This window comes from Anopheles funestus, chromosome 3RL (assembly GCF_943734845.2).
Source record: "Anopheles funestus chromosome 3RL, idAnoFuneDA-416_04, whole genome shotgun sequence".
Taxonomy (NCBI): domain Eukaryota; kingdom Metazoa; phylum Arthropoda; class Insecta; order Diptera; family Culicidae; genus Anopheles; species Anopheles funestus.
The window spans coordinates 11,950,683-11,971,246 of NC_064599.1; the positions used below are offsets into that span (position 1 = coordinate 11,950,683).

The 20,564-nt window shown below is 42.1% G+C and overlaps 1 protein-coding gene and 3 non-coding genes across 17 annotated transcripts in view; 2 read left to right on the forward strand and 2 right to left on the reverse strand.

Annotated features, from left to right (window-relative positions):
- The window catches only part of LOC125771440 (coronin-1C-like), a 43,747-nt gene that overhangs the window by 4,616 nt on the left and 18,567 nt on the right, over positions 1 to 20,564 (forward strand). For 9 of the 14 annotated variants that reach the window (XM_049442085.1, XM_049442075.1, XM_049442073.1 and 6 more), the window contains exons 2-3: positions 19,816 to 20,013; positions 20,229 to 20,531. In XM_049442085.1, the coding sequence (XP_049298042.1) occupies positions 19,999 to 20,013; positions 20,229 to 20,531 (318 nt within the window). In that variant the 5' untranslated portion in view covers positions 19,816 to 19,998. Of the gene's footprint in view, positions 1 to 12,621; positions 12,732 to 13,609; positions 13,985 to 19,815; positions 20,014 to 20,228; positions 20,532 to 20,564 lie in introns of those variants that run through there. The other 5 variants (XM_049442081.1, XM_049442082.1, XM_049442083.1 and 2 more) reach the window with 5 other exon arrangements.
- Positions 6,085 to 6,156, reverse strand: Trnae-uuc (transfer RNA glutamic acid (anticodon UUC)). Its single transcript has one exon. It is a non-coding gene; the product is annotated as a tRNA-Glu (tRNA).
- Trnae-cuc (transfer RNA glutamic acid (anticodon CUC)) lies at positions 6,595 to 6,666 on the forward strand. The gene has a single exon. It is a non-coding gene; the product is annotated as a tRNA-Glu (tRNA).
- Trnae-cuc (transfer RNA glutamic acid (anticodon CUC)) lies at positions 6,933 to 7,004 on the reverse strand. The gene has a single exon. It is a non-coding gene; the product is annotated as a tRNA-Glu (tRNA).

Sequence of the window (20,564 nt, forward strand, 5' to 3'; positions counted from 1 at the left end):
CAGCAGCATCATCATATGGCGCCAGCCGTCAATTTCCCTCCCATTTCCCTACATTTGCAAGGGAACAAACATTGATATACTGGTGTGGTCGGGAGTGAAACGGGAGTCAAGCGTGCAATTGCCAGTTGCACATGAACCACCCTTTTTACCGATGGAACACACAAGGGTCGTTGTATGCCAACATAAAAGGATTGGTACAGCGCTACTAAGTACCACCTTACTTCACTGCGGCGACACTCGGTCTACCCATTATGTGTGTGTGTGTGTATGGGTTAGTGTAAGTGTGCGTAATGAATAAGAGATGGACCCCTTTTCCTCCGCGGATATGCAACAGAGGCGGACTATTTAGAACGCAAGGAACACTACCGTTTTGGACGATGACTAGTTCCACCTTAATGATGGGCCTTCGTAGTTGCTTCATGTTTACGAGGTCGAAACGAAAGAGTCACACACTACTGTGCATGTCCGGGCACACGTGTCGGGCACAGTCTGTATTTCAATTTTCTAGATATAAATCTTTCATGCAGCGGTGAATGGCCTTCTAGTCATAGGGCCACAGACATTCGAAGCAAATATGGAGTTCAGGATCTTGCGGTGCTTTCGTCAACGTTCAATCTCAAAAGCAATCTACAATTTTGTTTTTATTATTATTAACATGCAGCGAAGATATAAACATCGTTGGAAAAAGTAGTATTCGATCCCAAAAATTAGACATTCTTCCCAACAATACCTTCCCAACTGCATGATCTGACGTCTTCTTTTGGGCGTCAAGTTTTGGGTGCTAATTCTTGTTGGAGGTGTATTATGCAAATGACACACAACGGGGTACACATTGAGGTTCTGTTGGGTTAATTGGTAAGCACTATCGTTGCATCAACATAATTCAGTTGTTCAGTGCGTCTATTAAATTAGATGAATTAATGTCCCAACAGTGACCCAAATAAATGGGCATTACTTGCTTTCATGAAGCTAGAAGCAGCAAAGATTCAGAAAAAACCTTTTGCAATACGACCACAAATGGTTGTAATGGAAATGTCTATTTAGTAGGTTTCATTGTTGCGTATTGTTGTTTGAGTTGTTCTTTCGCTTTTTAGTCAAAACCCCGTACAGCCCCAGCCTATCTTATCTCTTGCAAACACACACGCCGCCATTAGGGAAGAATCGATGCGATAAACGTAACGTCCTCAAAGTTTGGAGTGGCGTGCAGAAATTTGTAAGCGTGGCAATCAATTTCTAAGTGGTTGATTTGAAGTATGTCCTCTTCTGCACCGTTGTGTGTAGCCCCAAGTTCTCCCATGTCGGACAGGTTGTGTTGTTTATTTCCGATGCTGGCTCTGTATTGGACTGGTAGTACGGTGTTTGTAATGGCGTGATAGCACACTGGACAATATTCTGCCCTTGTAAACGGGTATTTATTGCAGTGCAATTGTTTCCCATCACCGTGTGGTGCGAGTTTTGTTTTTCATCTCTTCCACCAAGCTTCAATCATTCGTGCTTTAACTGCTTGTGTCATTGCAGCAAAAAGATACCTACATATGTATATTGTTTTTTTATTCATCGTTTAGTAATTTACCGTCCCTCTGAGAAATGGGGCAACATCAAGAGTTTTTACGATTTTCCTGATACGTCTTAATATTCTATTTTGGACACATTTTGGGAGATATCAATTCACCCTTAATGAAAATTGGAACGTAATGTCTAAAATAGTGTTTGGTTTCTCAGTATTAGCAATTTTCCTTACGGATATTCTATCCAAAATGTTTACCGAGTGATTAATAATCTGAACACATTCTCAGACGTGATTTCATTCAAAGTAAACTAATTTATGTGCTTCATTTCCTGCGTAACAACCCCTGTAAAAGCACATCAACTGTTTGCTTCCTTTGTCCATTTTAAACGGCTAGTCGGAGTATTTCCGCTCCAGTCGAAATGTCAAAACGATTTACGTTGGTTTTTTAAAGTTTTGCACGTTCGCTTTTCCGTCTGGCTACGATTGAATCCTTTGTGCGGGTTATCATGTTCCCCGCGCACCCGTGTCTAGATGCGAAATGCTATTACCGTCACATGGACAGACGATGGACGAAGTCCCTAAAAAAAGTCACCCATAAAAGCAGAAAAGAAATAGAATATAACGAAGGAAGTCCTGATGGTGATTATTTTCGATATAATTTCACATTTCAGGCTTCGCTTCACCATTACCTCATTATTGATGTTTAATGATTTGTAGCACTGCTTTTGGGCTAAGACAGCGATAAGAAGTAAAACGCGAAACGTTCGTAAACGGAACATTTCGATCAACACTCCAAATATGATGTTCCGCGCTGCTTTAAGCAACACCGTTTCCGAGACAGACAGACCGTATTTTGCGTATCGATTCAACATCGAGCGGCAACACTTTTATGGAACATTGTAGCAATTTTGTCTGCAGCAATGAGTGTTTCCTTTAGGAACAAGTCTCAAGTTACCGCGGTACGTTCGGTTGTGTGCTGGTTGGTGTCTAGAGCGGTGCGATTACTTTATTTAATAAATAATCGAATCTATTAAGGTAAGCACAACATCCGAACAGTCAGCACCATCACCCAGATTGGATCATGCCTGAACGTTGGAAAGGAGAAACAGAAGTCTGACTGTATGCAAAAAAACAGATAAATATTGATGTATTTCGCCATGCGATCCGTTCTTCCGTGTGTCAGTGGCGAAACTGTGTCAAGGAGTCCCTATTCTGTGCGTTCACCGTCTTACCGCCCCTTAAAATAGCAGACAAAACTGACAGACGGAAACGTCAACGAGCTCCAGAAGGCAAAGGATCCCGGGTCTCAAAGTGGCAGCGGCGGCCTGGTTTTCGGAAGGTCTCTCGGAGCTCGGGTCGAAAGATTGATGGCGGCGATAATGATGATCTTGTCGGGCTCGAGCTTTCGATGGCAGCGTCTGATGGGCCGCGATTATAACCGGGTGGGTGGGTGGAACTGGGAATACATTGGCATTACCTTCCCGTCAGCTGCCCGCAAAGGTGTCCCAGCATTGAAGAAAGAGGTAAACCATGACTTTGAAAGTTCGACGAACTCCTCTTGCACGGGACTTCTCATCAATCAGGTCTGGTGGCGCGGGCAACCTTTTGGGGCCGTCGATCCTCCCCAGTTTTTGGATCGGAAGAAGTGAATGGTCACGAACATTGTGAACGCGTCTGTCCCTTCTGCCGGATGATGCTGATGTTTCAATATAATACAAAAAAATGAATAGCACCACCGAACAATTACTGGTTGATGTTGGTGTGTGTTAAAGAATACGCTCATGGATGCTGACGGCCCAATCTGGAGTTCTTGGTTGGAAGAAGAGATTTCTTAGAGAGAAAGGATCATGTAGCTCCCTTGCACAGGTAGTTTTGGCAATTCTAATTTGGGTCCATAAGACCATAAGTAGGTCGAGAAAGCACAGGTATCAAGAGCTTACCTTCCGTGGTTCGTAAGATTTTCCGTACGATTAGGACATCGTTGCAATTAGTTTGGATCACGCAGGTACGATAATTTGAACAGTTTACCCTACGAAGTTTGACCCTGTAAAATTGGAGGGTCATAATTTCTGGAAACGATTCCGACGCATGATGGTGTGTGATATACTGCACGGCAAACCTTGGATTTTTACTGCTGACTACCTCCAAATAAGGTTGCACTATTGCAGGAGGCGAGATCCATTCGGGATGGATGGATAATAAGCAGCGAATTATGACCATTGTCATGGTGGTGAATTGTACATTCATCTTGTCTGTGAATCCTTGAGCTGATTTATAGTGCGTACAGTAAACTTATCGGTTAAGACGAAATCCCAATTCCTTGCACTTATGCGTCTGAGTTGCTTAAATGTCCCAGCTTAATGCTGACCAACAAGCCAATGTCTAAGTTATCGCTTTTTCTCCGATTACGTGCACAATAAAAGCACAATGAAGGGCTCTCTTCCTCTTTGGCTTATCAAATTTTCCCCTCAACCGTGAAGCCTAAATCGCTTCGGTATTGCTTTTGCCGTGGGATCTTCCCTCCGAAACTTTCGAAGCTCGTGGTGTGCTCCAAATGATCCGCACTTGTTCGGTTCCAAAAAAAAGAGCAAAGGACGTAAACAATGTTTACCGCCGGACAGGCTGGGATAACGGTGCCATCGTGAGCAACGGAGCATTGTTTATCGCCGTAACAACACAAACACTTCAACAGTACCTGTTCCTTTCCAACGCATCGAAACAATAGATTGATGCGTGTTTTGTGAATGTGGTTAAACAGTCCTGCACGGATTTTCCAAACCCCTTTCTTCCATCGCTGGGCTCATCTGCATTTGAACGCAGCACACGCATAGGGCTTAGAGTTCTTGTGGTGGATTGGACTTTAGTAATCGGAGAGCTGCGTTTGGAATGTTCACATAACTGAGGAAGAGGGAAAGAGTCAGATTTGGCCTAGTTTAGGTGGAGATAGATTTTTTTTTGTGTAAAGCTTGTTATTGTTTTGGTGGGAAATTTTAGTACATTTTTTGTGCCATTGGTATATTACAATATATGCGAATTTGCATATCAATCTAAAATGAAAACAACATGGAGATGGCGTCCAACGTGTGGTCAAGCAATGTCATGCAACGATCGTTGCGATGACCCTTTTGGGTGTAATGCCAAGTGCCGTGCTGTTGATACTCATTCATATTTAAATTTGGTTTGTTTGCACACGTGTCACTCTTGAGCCCACGAACAACTCCCAACAGCAGTTTGTGTTAATTTTGGTTTCTCGTTTCTGTTTTGTTTCTGGTGTATTTTGTTTGATTGTGCCCTCATCTCTCTATCGCGATGGTGGTTCAATAGGTGTGCTCGCTACCTTATTGTGATGTCGAATGCACTTTTTTTTATTGCTGTTGCTGACGAGCTTCGCCTTTCAGTGAATGAAGTGTGTGGCTAAAAAATCAACACCCATTTGCAATTATTATTAGCAATTTTTGGTTTTGTTTCGCAAATACAACCCCGAAAAGCAACGAGTCAGTTATTTTTGGTAGAAAAAAAGGCAATGGAAACATTCGTGCCTCATTGAAAGGTTGCATAATTTGATGATTTTGGAGTTGTGTAGGTTAGTTGAAAGAAAACAACGTTTTTGACCTTACGCTGATGCATTGGTGTAAAAAAGTGACACACACATGGAAGCGTTTATGCTGCAGGGAAGCACCACGAGTTCGATGGTAATCCAACAGGGCAATGGCTTTTTGCTTAATTAGACGTAATTAAATCCACTTTTCGTTATCGTCATGTTTCATTCTTTCTGGACTCTTGCGCCCCTCTTGCTCGTAGTTATGCGTTTTGATGGTGTGAGTCGTCATTTCTCGCCACGCTCAGAATCTTTATTCTTGGTGGTAGAAGAATTTCATCAGGCAGGCCCGGAGGCTATTTAACTGGGCACAACCCCTTCGTGTTTCGGTGATCGCTAGCTGGAAGAAATTCAGACCAAAGCGAAGCGAGAATGCTCAACCGCATCATCATCATCATCATCATCATCTGTTATGCTCTGCAACTGTTTCGATCGCCATTCTCTTTCCGCCTTAGTATGTTTCGGAAATGTACGATCCGCGACGGATTGGTAAAGACATCCCCAAGCATATGGTAATAATGCCACTTGCCAATGATGGTTCTCTTAACATGGCAGTGCAAAACATAAATCCTCCCCACTGAGTTGACGGCAGTATTTAGTGTTAAAAGATGTCTGTTTTTTCTCCTCAAAGAATCAAGTTTGCTGGTTGTCGTTGTCGTTATTCTGGTGCTGATTACTTCCTGGCCTCTAATGTACGGGAATTGGCACCATGCGTTCACTTCAGCTGTTTCTTAAAATGTTGGTAAATCTTTCTTTCCAAGAAGAATTTATTTGTCGTTACTGAGCAAAACGTCCGGATTTACAGAAAGAGGTTGTGTTGTAATTATCAAGCCAGATTTGCTTTAGAATGCGTCATCTCGTTTCAATGTTTCATGCAGAATGATGCTTAACGTTGATCGGTGATGTACGCTGCTGTATTGAAACAAAAACATTGTATTTACAGCAATGCTGGGGTGTGAAGGAAGAAAAAAGTATGTTCCCATACCGGGAATCGAACCCGGGCCTTCTGGGTGAAAGCCAGATATCCTAGCCACTAGACCATATGGGAGATGAAGAGAGCGTGGCTAAATACCGTACTTGTACGCATCACAATACTCTCATGCTCAATCTCATTGAATTGAGTTCCTGGCAACAACACATCATGAGAACCTGATGAGTACTTAAGGGTTTGAGTGATTTTTAAGACGTTTCAATCCATTTAGCAATGTTTCTGAACTATTTAGTTTTTTTTCAACTTAGAAATGTATGTTTTTTAATTGAATTAAATTGCACTAAATCGAAGTCAAAGGTTGAATATTTTGTGTTCTGTTTGCTCTGAAGAAAACCTGTCAAATACTTTGTTAGTCTATTACAAAAAGTCTATTCTTGTTAATTTAAATTTCAATTTTATTTACATTGTTTTTTGAGTGATTGAGCGATACACGTGTACAATTGCTACGCTACGCTTGTAAGACCTGTAGTGCGTTGAAGTCTCTCTCTTCGACAGTCCCATATTGTCTAGTGGTTAGGATATCCGGCTCTCACCCGGAAGGCCCGGGTTCGATTCCCGGTATGGGAAAACCTTTATTTTGCGATGTGTGTAGGCAAGAAGATTACTTTTTCATAGGTGTCTGTTTTGTTATTGCTTCAAGGGTCAATAAATTAACACAAAATTTTTCAGAAATATTAGTAACCATTTGAACTTTTAAAATTGTGAATGAAACTTGCTTTGCAATTTATGGTTTTGATTAATTAATTTGCATCTTTGTGAAAATGCGTTGCTTGATTTACACAACTGGTAAGCTTCACAGAAATTGCGGATGCTTTTGCAAAAAATCGGATATGTTCCCATACCGGGAATCGAACCCGGGCCTTCCGGGTGAGAGCCGGATATCCTAACCACTAGACAATATGGGATTGTTGGGCAAGGGGGACTTATTAACAGTCGGAATACTTGGTTATACTACCAAAGACTACATATGTTTTATTGCAACATGTTTTAAAGAAGACCAATCACGGAAAAGTAGCATTGAAAAACGTCTTTCCTTTTCAGTTGAATAATCAATTACTACATTTTTATGGTTCCCGTTCTCCAGCACGTCCTTGCCGAATGCACCTTCCCCCCAAATTGTGTTTCAGCAACAGTATGGCTATGGAACCATATTTTCGATGCAATAAATAATACTAGAGACCGTTTTATTGCTTTGCTGTCCTACCGTACCCTGTCATTGGTTGTCAAATTCATTTTTAATTCCCTTTCAGCGGTTTTTAAATCACTGTCTACGAGATGCATCCGGTGGGGTGGTAGGATTACATTTTCACTTGTAATTAAATGTTTGATTGCAGCCGGCGTCATCGGACGTTGCTGTGCCCCGAGTTTCTTTGCTTTAGGTGATATTTTGACATAGGCTTGAGAAAATGCGCAACAAACTGTCATTGTTGTGCTTTGACTTGTTGGCAATTCATTACCAGTCAGTCAGAGACAACACTGCGCTGCAATTGCTGCATTGTGCATTTCCTAAGTTGTAGCGAAGGTGATGAAAAAAAAACAGAAAACACTACATAACCATCAGTAAACTGAAGTTTATCATTTATCTATCGACCTTCTCCTTACTAATGGGCAGGCGTAGGATGAATTATTTAACTTATTTCACGTTCACTAGTCTGACTCACGCGATTCCATTCACCCGAGAGAGTATTGCTATGATGCAATTTTGGGTGTATGTGTGCTCTGCTTCCGTTTTTGCCCCATCTCTTCCGCTTTTTGTGTCAACAAGCGTATCATGCGCATCATTACAACCGGCTAGGGGGAACCATTAAACGAATGGGGTGAAAACAGAGAAGAGAGTCTGTGTGACAACCGCTTTCGTCTGTCTGTCCCCAGGTTCTCTATGGTCGGAGGTTTTACATATATGTACATGTTGCATCGATCGATCAGACATGGATGCTGACAAGGACGATGGTGAAACAACCGCACAGTTGGAAACGAAAGGACCAAATCCTGCCTTTGTCGATGGACAAAAAGGATCACAGAGTAAAAATGGGATACCCAGGCACTGGGGTGAAATGTTGTCGTTGGTGGAAAACAAGCCCCAAAGGGAACTCTGTCGCTCTTTTCCCAGAGTTCTTTTCCCTTTGTATCCTTCTGTAAACCATTGTTGAAAGGCAGAGGATGCGTGTGCCCTTCCGCGGTTCACTTATTCCATTTGTTATTATTTGTTTTGGTGCCTCCCACCACCAGCTCACGAATCGAGGTCCTTGAGCTTTCGTTTCCCCGTTTCGCCACCAAAAGTAGCGTTGTCTGGTAAAGTTTGGAGCCTGCGCAGATCCGTTCACTGGCGATGACTCATCGCCGGTCCCCATTCCATCGGCAAAACGGCACATGTACATTATTTACTTCCGAACTTCCTCAAGCATTGCTTTCGAGGAAGGATACTTCAGTGGCACGAAGGTTCTTAGACGGTATGATGAGTTTCTTCTCTCACTTCCGGCCGCGTCTCTAAGCATCTTCAGCTTTCTGGTCGTGTCTGGAATTGATTAATCGTTGCAAAGGATAAAGACGGATAGGTAGCAGAAAAATTCTTATGCAACGGCATGAACTTACCTTCCAGAGTTTTGTATTCTGAAGGAAGCAGCTGACGTGATGAAATGATAGGTGGAAAAAATTACAAGATATTCTGATTTTTATTTACTGTGAAGGAAGCTATACTTGTTCACTTTTAGAAAATTGATAATTGAAAAATAATTGGTAATTAATTTCATGTTCTATGTTTCAATCTCGTTTCAGGTAAATATGACTGAAGCCGACTAAATTATGTATTCCATCGATTGGTGGCTCATATCTCCCCGTAAGTACTTTTTGCCAACAACTGTGAACTGTTGGCCTTTGTAGCTTGTTTTGTAGTATTTATGTCTCCTATCGGGCGACTACTGGTGTGACATTGAGCGATTGCACTTACTGCACCAGTCCACTGGTCTATTCCTGATTATTTTCCTATCGACATCGAAAGCGAAACAAATCAACTAAACAATAACCTTCTCAAGGCGTTATACCCTCGTTCGCATGTACATTCGATCCATTCAAAGTGAAAGAATGGTATTGGAACCGTGTTAAACTCTACATGCAGTGTCTTCACTTTGCCTTTCGGGCCACTGGCCTGGTGGTGTCAAGGTGGAAAGAATAGCAAAAAAATGGGTTAGCGGGACAAGCGCTGTAACGGATGGGGACATGTCGACTAGTCCACAAGACCACCTTGTGCCCATGTGCTAATGACATAATTGAGGCGTAAAACGTCGCCAATCGGTGGACGGTTTCTTGTAAGCAATGCTAGCCCGATCGAAGTGATGACATTAGTCATGGTCCACAAGGAGGCACTTCCGCGTGTTTCGGGGTGGGCATGATTGGTCATGATTAGCGATGGCGCCATAAAGCGGAAGAAAAAACAAACTCTTGTGTAGTGTAGGTGTTGTCGGAACTAGGGATCGATCAATTTGACACACTTGTTTCCGTAGAGACAACAGCCATTGTTAGTTAGTACTATTACTATCTGTTGACTTTTACGTATGGTTCCAACATTCCGCCCAAGAGTGATGAAGACGTCGTTTCAGGTCAGGGTTTCGCAAACGTTCACCTGGCAATGCTCTACAGAGGAGTATGATGAAACAGGGTAAAATGACAAACATTGCACTCATTAAGTTTTAGAGCAAATATGGCCCTATAAACAAGGTTTTATTCAAACAATGTTATTCTACTGGGACCTAGTGGTTGGCAAGCTGTCGGAACCTTGCATGTCGGTCTTGCAAGCATTTGTCACCTGTCGTGTTATGCTATAGTCTTTGAGTTTTTTTTTATTGAATGTCAAAACACGCGATTATTGGCACCAATGACGTTGCTTCTTTTCCCCACTGAAAACGTTATCAAGCCCAATTATCAGACGATTGGACGAGATTGTTAAATCATGTTTAACCACATAACCTTTTGAGCGTTACACGTGGATAGTTGAACCAAAACGATCAAAGTGAGACACACCAGCGCATAATACCCCAAACGAATGCCTCCTAATGCTTGCTTCCATTTGATGACCTCTCCCGATCTCTGAGGAGGGAGGCACTATAATTTATCTTTAATCTTTTTTTTTGCATTTTGACGTTTCTGTTAGTTGCTTCCAATGGGTTTCCCATGGTTGGAAATTGATTTCCACAGTGGCGGAAAAAAAATTTGTTCTCGTTTGGACTATCACGCCCCAAAAGATGGGTTAGGAGGAATAACATTTCCCTACACATAGCGAACCTCGAACGCAATCAAGTGAACCGATACCACGATCGGATGCAACCCGCGGTCAGTGCTCCTGCTGCTGAATGGTGCTATGTTTGGGATCGGAATCACTTATCATTGGTATTTCCTTTCCTTGTGCCTTTTTTCCATTTGCTTTGTTCGTCCCTCGAGATTTCCGCTTATGTTTGCATCTTGGCCCCAACAACGCTCTACTTGTTTGCTTGTGGAGTGGGCTTTTTTTTATATTGTACTTGCCTCCGGCAGTGATCTGTTGCTGGATCATCAGCATTTCTTGCTTATTTGATTTCGATCCGCGTACTTCCACCACCGATTCGGTTCAGTGTGGAGTGTCGGAACTTGGCGTTTGATTATTTGTTTCTCGCTTTCCGGTGTGGGTAAAGCAAAAACAAAAGTCGAGAAAAACAGCTGTTGCTTTACTGTGCGATGCGTTATCTTAGCCCGATGATCGTCCCAGCGCATTAAGGGGCTGTAGGGCTTCACGCCAATAATTAACTGATCCGAATATAATTTAAATCACAATCTGTAGGATGGTATCGCTCGGGGGAAAATCGGTCTCGCGGTTCGTTTCTTGAAGGCATAATTAATTTGATGTTCATTGATTGATTCGAAGTAACCATAACCACCTCGTTCGAAGCATCATTTTTGGTCGGTCGGAGCAAAGAGAAGCACACAAAATAGCTTCAACCTATTTACGCAGATGTAAAAAAATTGGAAAATGGACGCAAACTGCCTGACCGCAAGAATTGAAGAGCTCAAGCCAGCTTGAACCTGTCGTTATCAACCGAATGGAGCTTCGTCTGCTTATCACACGATACCACATGGAAGAAAGTAGAAACATTAGCGCGTATATTGTATGCTGTGCGAGGGAGAGTGAATCGTTATCACATTATTGCGTGCGAGTAGAGAAAACGCATCCGAGATCAATCATTTCACTCTCGTTTGAGTGCTGTGAGTGAGAGCATTTTCCACGACTTTCTCACCGGGAGAGTGTCTCTTATATGTAAAAATTAGTAATGCGAGAAAGAGCGTTGCTTTCGGAACAGGCCAGAGCTCGACAACTTTATTTGGATGTGTTTTTAAATGTAATATAAATTAAATAGGGCTAAAGGCTGAAATAATGTCTGTATAATGATAATGGAATGTATAATAATGTATGTCTGTATAGACGTCTCAGATGCTTCTATAAATATTTCAATCTCCTAAGGCTGTATAGCCTTAGACTTTGTTTTTGAAGTAATATCGCAAAATTTATAAATGTAATATATTTTAATGCTGCAATAAGTTTCTTTTCACTCAAACAATGCTTTAAAAGAAGAGAAGCATAAAAAATAACAAAAAAATTTTAAAAAAAATTTTCACTCCAAAATTTCATAAGGCTTACCCCTTATGATTTTTTTGAGCAATTTATCAAAATTTAAAAATTTGTTTTATTTTAATGCGAAATTGTCACAATAAGTTTCTTTTCACTCAAATAATGCTTTAAATTGAAAAGAAAATAAAAAATAACAAAACAAATATTTTTTTTTTAAATTTGCCAATCTCCTAAGGCATTTTTGCACCAAGTTTTGCAACTCGGTCGGTATCCAATGGATCGCCAATCTTTAACCTGTGGTCGATAGATGGCATCAATGGCTACATTTTCTTCTTGGACGGCCATACCCTCAGATGTCTGTGCCAAAAATTATTCGAGGAACCAAGTTCCATACCCTGTTTGTGAAAATGTAAAATTTTCCTCATTTTTGCACCAAGTTTTGCCTATAACTCGGTCGGTATCCAACGGATCGCCAATCTTTAACTTGTGGTCGATAGGACGCAATCGTCACAATTACGATTGTGAACCACCCTGCACGAAAAATAGTCACTCAGATGAGTGACCGTGACAGGGAGCGGTCCTTATTTCAGACTTTAGCCTTAAATAGTTTAGCTATACACAACAGTATAAACAAAAAGCACAAATTGGTATAAAAAATCATTTAATAAGAGGAATTGAAATTAGTCTATAAGAAACATACACAAAAAGCACAAATTGGTATAAAAATTCATTCGATAAGAAGTGTTGAAATTATTCTATAAGAAACATAAACTTAATGGGTTAATAAACGTCCATGAAATAATTGTTAGAAACGTTCGAACGATGGACAAAATGCACAATTAGCCATGAACTGAATAATGTCCGCCGCTTGGAGGGTAGACGTTTGCCGACCCCTGATACGGGAGAGCTAGAAACAAATGCGTTCGTTTCCAAAGCTTTAGCATTACTTGCTGTGCGGCATTAGACGCGTTCGGATCGTTTTATTTGCGTTCCCGTAAACAGGTCCTCACGTTGAGGATATATGTGGTGTTAGTGTGTAATATTTTTTTTGCAATATATTATAGTGCAAATAGTGTGGATGGATCTTCCATTTCCAATTTGGAGTGTGAATAATTGATAGGCAAATAACGCACATTTCTACAATCCGTTTTCGATCTAGAAGGGCGTACGTCTCATTCCTAGAAGATTAAAAATTGTACCAACATCTTTTGTGAATGTGAAAGTTTTCTTCAGCCTATTAGTTTTGTGTGTGCGAATGTGTTATTTTATTGTTTATTTTTGATATGGAAGAACCTACTGCTTTGCGTACTATAGCTAAAGATACTGCAAAAGACGCGCACCATACGGCTAAAGTGAATAATCTTCATTCAAAATCATTTTTATACGCGTATTCGCATATCTGTCTCTCTCTATGCTTGTGTTTGTGTGTTTCAATCAATACACACCCATCTTAAAACTCCCGCATAGATTCGTATATGAAGCCAGTCGTAGTAAAAGGATAACTACGAAGTGCGCGTACGATACTACTAGCAAAAAGGGCAACAGTGTTAGTAGTAGTCGTGGTGATGCATCGGAATTTACAACGACCGATGTTGCGTCGTCCTTGTGCATGTGTGACTCATCCTTTCATTTCAACATCAACGACCGGCATAAAAACGCTTGTGAGTGGAAGGGGAAGGAAATTTGAATGACAGTCGAAGGAAAAGTGCGTGATGAAAAATCGACCCAACTTTGCCGACAGGAGCGTTTTTACGACGTTGCGAAACCGTATTGCAACTAATAATCGTTCAGTGTTGTTAGGCTCCGTTGGTGAATTTTCGACATATTTAGAACAAACTTCAGCAGCACTGAGTGTGTGTTTTAAAATTCAACAATTTTATTATTCATTGTGTGTGTCTTCTTTTTATTCTCTAGACGCGTGTTGTGGCTGTCCGTGTTCCGTGTACAGTTTATTTAGTCGCACAAAGCAACAAACCAGTAGAGAATATTGAAAGCGTACAAGTTTCGAAAAGCATTTATAGTGTAGCAGCACAGCAAGCGCGAGTGGGAAGCTAAAAGCTTATAAAACAAGTGCCGCAAACCGCATCCGAGCCATTCACAACTGTGTCTTCCGCAGGCACGTGCGCACGTGCCGACTCACGATTTGCCAGCGTTAAGGAGCAGCGAAGAGAATTAGCTCGACGTGTCCTTATTGTGCTTCTGTGTTCATTCTTTCTGTAATACGACCAAAAATCAGCTTCCCAAACGCTCACGATGAGTAGTGTGTGTACGCGTTCGTCGACGTTCAATGTAAATTTCAATGCATTTTGTAGTTGCTTTCAGTTTCCGTAATTACCATTCCTTCCTCCTTCCTTTTATCCTTTGAGGAATTCGCACAGCGTACATCATAAAGGTTATTTTCACAAAATTGCTGTTGAAAACAAACAAAAAAAACGTTTATATTTTATACCAAAGTGTACACACTAAACGCACTATATAGCTTGCTAAACGATACCGTTTGAACATATTTGTAAGGCCTAGGTCCGCAGCATAAAAACGAGCATAAAATCTGTCTCGCAAGATTTATGGAATTTATTTTTACTTACTGCTCACTGTTGTATGCGATAAATCATCTCCAATCTTGTTGCATCCTCTCGGTTGATTTTCCTTTCGATGGCAAGTTGCCTAACACACAGCTGGTTGGTGTTTGTTTTTCTTCGGTTTGTTCGAAGTAGTGGAAGGAAAACTGTGCGAATATGGCTCCCATGAGTTTTTGGCACGTACAATATTTAGCTGGTTATACAACACAGGAAACACAACGGCAAGATGCGGCACTCCGATTCGGTTTGTTATGTCAATTTTTATTTCCAATCTATATTTTTGCGTGATCTTTTCGGCAATGAGCAAACGAATGATTGCTATCATCATTGCTGCGCGTCCGTCTAACGTGTGTCATTAATTTTTCATGCTTATTTAACGTAGATCACGCGTGCACGCGGGAGTTGCCTTCTGATTTAACACTCCATTAAGCTTCCGAAGGAACTCCATTTTCAAGGATATAATTAAACGAATGAAGTTTGAACTACTGAACCGGAGGATGTTAAATACCTGTAAAAGCAGTTTGGTGTAAAATTATAACCTTTATGTGCGAAACCATTTTACACCGTGAAACATCCTTCCTGATATTCCTTTCTATTTTGGTTCATAATAGAATTACATAGTCCCATCCTTTTGTGTACCTCCCCATATCGTCCCGATTTGATCTGAACCATCCTCCACAAACCCTCGATCTCGCTCCGCTTTCCTTTGACGTCAGCAAAACTTCAAGGCCATCCATACGAATGGGACTCCTCGTCCGGGAATGGGAGAACAAAGTCAAACAGATCTCCATCGGTGTTGGTGCTGTTTTTTGGGGGAGACGTGCAAAGACTAGGAACCATATCCTAGTTGGAACGTTTGCCAAGAAAAGTAGAGCAGTTTGAAGTACGAGCACGAGAACTCCGGAACGAAACGGCGGGGAGAGATGAATTTCGTAAGTGTTTTTTGTTAAGGTGGTAAACGAAACTGGAGATATGCATTAAAACTGAGCAATGTTTGGAGCGTTACCATGTCAAGGACGTTATTTTTCCACCCCAAAAAAAGGCCAAACAGCGCGTGCAAGACAGCGTGACAGTCCATTGCAGGTTTTCGTGGGAGAGAAAGAACTTTCCCACAACACTGCAGTAGACGGCAAATTTATTGGACATTGTTCAATGCAGGTCTACACAGAAGACAGTCAGAATTAAGCGAGAGTCCTAAAGGTGGAGAAGGTTAAACGTTTCTACTGTTAGGAGTAAATGTAGAGTCTTGGGTTCTGCATACTGCAGTGATTTAGCAAAGCTCGCCGTGAAATCAATAATCGATCCGAGTTCGGTGCGGTCATCGAGAGCAGACGCAAACCGCCCGTAGCGTTGTACTTCATTTTGTTACTCCCTTTTTTAGACCTAAACTTGTCCCAACATTTACCGCTGAGCAAATACAAAAACATGAAAACATTCACCTGCTTCATTGCCTTTTCCGGTACGCTCCGGTGCGATAAAGGTGTCTCTACTATCGATGTGTACGACCCCGGACCGAAACTCTCGCCCCTTGGAGATCAGTCGGGTCTCTGGAGGTCTGGAAGTGATTTTCCCCAACACGCGGGCCCGACTTTCACCCTAATCGCTGTTGCGTTGCGTTACGTTACGTTCGGGTTTTTGTCGTACAACCATTTCTAGGGGGTTGAGATAAGTAAACGCGACAGAGCCCCCTCGTTGTCAACCTCGCCGGGGCTACGAGAACCGGCTGCCTTCGGGGTTCCCTTCCGCCGGAACTAATCATTTCCGAGGCGACGATTCGAGGCGTGGAGCGTTGATCGGCTGGATGAAATTGAGATGCCTGTGCACACTGGCACAGGGGTAAAGTTGCCCAATTTGAACGATCGGAAGAAGTGATGCTCTCCCAGCTTCACCTTCTGCGTGCCATTAGTGTGCGAATCGAGGCGTAAAATTTCACATTTTCCACGATTCCGCTCGCGCGCCAATAGGCTCTGGTCGTCTGTGTGTTGCTGTCAAACGGTGTGTCGTCAATGTGCCATTTAAGCGCGGGCCCTAACTAACGGTGCGATGTGTCTCATTGAAACAAGTTCCAGTTCCAACTCTCGCTGGGACACCTGTTTTTAACGTTTGTTTTTTTTTTGGTTAATCTTGTTTTAGTTTAGATGTCATTGGCTTTTTGATATCTGAGAGTTTCAGGGCTATTGCCGCTTTTCCATGTTCGGTAAACATCAGATCAATTCGGTAGGACCGTTTAGATGCTGTAAGAATGTTGTTTTTTTTACTGATATAAGAATGACTACTGGAAATCAAAAATTGAAAGTCCCTTTAAGTTCACCACTAAGTTGTTGGGAATTTCTTGGGCAACTTGAAAGTCATAAGTAATCATGTTAAAGACTCGACAGTTTGCTTCCAAGGATTGCCTTATCGGAAAATCGATGCTTAGCCATCGCGTTTTTTAGGGCATTTTTTTTCCTAATGCATTTTTCATACCACATCGATTCCACTAATGCGGCCTTAGAGCATGCGGCATCGCTTACGTGAGAGACTTTGAAATGTCCGCGTGTGATCGCCGTGTGATGTAACGAGAGTTCCTATCTCTTTGTGCTTCAACCCCGTTGAGCTGGGTGGGTTTAATTTTTCTTCATCCATCCTTTTCCCATCCTGTTCCGTTGCAAAATCAAGCAGCTTTTTTTTTATTAATTGATTAATGTTTCCTTGTTTGTTCGTGTAAGATATCTGATCTGCTCTTTTATTTGGTTTCATTTTCGCTCTGGTCTCTCCACTCATCGTATGCCAGTTATCATCACGGTTCAGTGCTAAAAACATCATCCGGCCGACTGTTCATTGTACAGATCGATCGGGGGTTTGATAAAGCAACTGGGGCGACCCGACGATCCTTTGGTCGACCGTGGGGCCGTTGCATAAATGAAAACGAAACGTGGATCCACCAATGATCACTTTCAGCGTCTGTGATTATCCACAGGCTTTGTTAAAATATTCCATCAGCGATCTTGTTCCCTGACTCTTTATCGATTGTTGCACCTGATCACGGCTCTGATGAACCTGCTACATAAAGATATCGTCAGACCATGGCGGGACAAAATGTTCAGCATGGGAAGTGTTCGATTAGCAGAAGCAAAAAGAAGATCTTTTTTTAATCTAACAAAAAGCCTTTCAAAACCTCTGATCTGCTGGTTTGGTTGTTAGATGGTGAGATGAGCAGGGAAATTATTAGAGTTACCAATGTTTGTTTTATCCAACTTTTGAGCACAAGTTCCGTTTTATTGTATGTCTACTAGCTTCCCGAAAAAATGGAAATCAAATAAACCAGTTGATAGGCCCTGATTTCAACCTGCTTTTTGTCGATCGGTTGAAACTTTTTGCGCCACGCTACTTTCCATGATCGCCCTGGACATTCATATGGTTATTTCGTGAACCTGTGAAGCTGTTGTTGCGGCGAGCTTCCGATCATAATGATGGTGTGCTTTCTAAAACCACCACCTCTGATCAGCATATCCCTTCTCGCTAGTGTTTTGTATGTTTCGGACTTTGGAGAAGAGAAAAAAAAACGCAAGCCACTAACATTTAAAGTCGACTACGGTACAACCTCACTCGGAACTGTGCGAGGCAAGAGCAGTTAGCGGAAAGCCACCAAAGCGTACAGGGTGGTATGTTGCTTATTTTATTTTTTGGGGTGAGTATGATGATGTCGCTCAACACCACCCCGTGGGGATGAAAGAGGGCAACCCTTCGGCGCAAGCGATGAACATCGAATAATAGAAATAATACATGAACCTACTTTTAATCATGAAATCTTTTTTGTTGTTTGGTAGAAAGAAAGAGAAAGAAAGGCAGTTTTTGCAACATACAAAAAACGTATGATTGATCATCCTTTTACACATTTACCTGGGATTACTTTCATCCCTTTTTGGATGTAAAAGAGGGAAACAAAACAAAAATGCTCCACTAACAGTTAAAGAGAGCCCCCCCTGGAGCGAATTAACGGCGAACGTTATGTGAATATCAGCACGTGGAGCAGCTTTTTACCCCAATTTTATGGAACTAACCTTTCCACTATTTTGCTCTCTCTGTTTATTTCTATCTCACTTACTAGCCCTACTAGTATGTGTGTGTGCAATTTTCGATTTGATTTTTGTTGTTGTAATTTTTAACTCTTGGTTTTACTCGTCTCTTAGTTCGTCTTCTTCGATTGCTTCGCGTGTTTGTTACTGTTGCTGTTATTATTTATTTTGTTTTTGTTTTCTTTTTTTTCTTTTTCTTTCACAGACTGGATTAATTTCTCCATCTTTCCCGTCGTTGTTGCGAACGTTGGAGTTTAGTTGTTACCGTAAACTTTGTTTCCTTTCCCTTCTTAATTTTCTATATCCCTTGTTTCTATTTTGGCAATGCTTTTCGAAGCTCGCACGTTTATCTTGTGCGTCTTTGGCAATACCGGGCGCCTCCCTTAATCACCTCTCCATGTGTGCTGTGCATGTAGGAATGTGAAGGAGGGGGGTTAAAGAAAGACAAGTAGCAACAAAAAAAGTACAAAATGACTAGAAACCGGCGAACCTTTCTCCCCATTCCAGTTCATATTATAAGACGCTTTAACCTGTCGCCCCAGCGCAAGCACTCTTCTCGTAGCCCGAAGCAAGACCTCAGGAGTGAAGAGTTACTGCCATTTCCTCACCGGTGCCTTCTGTCCATTGCCGGCGGATCGTTTAACTACATGGTCGTTAATCAGTAGCGCACGTAGTTTCTCATCATCACGCGGAAACCGACGTGTCGAATTAGATGAACGAACTGCCCAAAAACTGCACAACCCTATAACCCCTCCCCAACCCCACAGGTGAAAGAAGGAGAAGAGGGCGAAGATTAACGGGAAAGTCCCACGCCACATCCGATGCCGTTGTGCCTTCGGTGGCCCTAAGCTCATCTCATCACCATCATCATCAACATCATCTTCAGCAAACTCCATCACTCGAGTTAGTGGAATGCCGGTTTCGGAAGTAAAACATCGCATCAGCTTTTTCTCCGTTGGCTTAGAGGTCCGAAAGCTAAGGTCTTTCCTGATTAAGGGAAGATCATGCGTTTGGAATTCGGCGAGGCTGAATATGTGGTCCGGTCAATCAAAGTCAGGCGTAGTGGATTGTTATTAATAGTTGCACGTGTTTCATCGGAATCTTCATGCGTCACTAATCGTTTAATGAATGCTGGAATCGGTTAGGAGTTTCGTTGACGTTAATTTTTTTTCCCTGAAGTATTGTTTCAAATACCTTCGCGAAAGCTTTCGTCAAAGGAAAAATCTGTTTGCATTAAACTATCCTTTACAATGTTTCTTCAACGTCCTCACCATATCCTGATGTTTTTCCCTTTCAGTTCCCCACCAAATTCCCCGAACTCTCCCCCCTGTGAAGTAGTCTAAATCGTCCAATTTTATCCTCACTTAATTTTTTATTACTTTCTCTTCTCCCTTTTGGGTGTGTGTGCGAAACAAAAAACGCTGTCTGATTGATATTGATCGAATCTGAATTCTTTAATCCAACTTTAAATACACGTCCTCAGTTCGGCGGAACTCGCAGTGAGTTCGTCGGCAAACTGCGCGCCCTCTGTGAAGCGGGCGGTGTAACAGGCCTCGCTGGTAACGGAGGTGGAGCAGGAGGAGGAGGTGTAGGTGGTGGAGGAGGTGCTGAAGAGAAGCGCATCAGCAAAAGTACCGACGACATTGCAGATAGTGACGAGCGCGACATGACCAATACACAGGTAATCCCGAAACTACCAGTACCGTTTAATCCGATCTACTAACAGAACCAGAGTCTCCTAAGGGTTACCATCAAGTGGCATCTTCGTTGAACTAAACCCAGCAGTGAAGTCAACTTAATTAACCTATCCTTATGACGTACTAAAAATCAAACACTGCTGACATTACTGATACCTATAACGAACCTCACGTTCGATTTGTGTTTCCTCCATTGCAGCTATGGTTCCGTGGCGTTCGGCCATCGAAGTTCCGGCACGTGTACGGTCTGCCAACGCGAAAGGAGTGCTGCTACACCGACATCAGTGTGGTGCGCAGTGGCAATGATGGTAACTTCTGTGCCGTCAATCCAACATTTCTGGCAATTGTGGCCGATACGACGTTTGTTGTTATTCCGATTGCCACAACCGGTCGAATCGATTTCCAGTGCTGCAAGGTGATTGGTCATGCGGGTCAGATTCTCGATCTGAAGTGGAACCCCTTTGATGATCACACGATTGCATCTGCCTCCGATGATTGTACGGTAAGTTGAGATTTCCCTTTTCTGTTGGAGTTA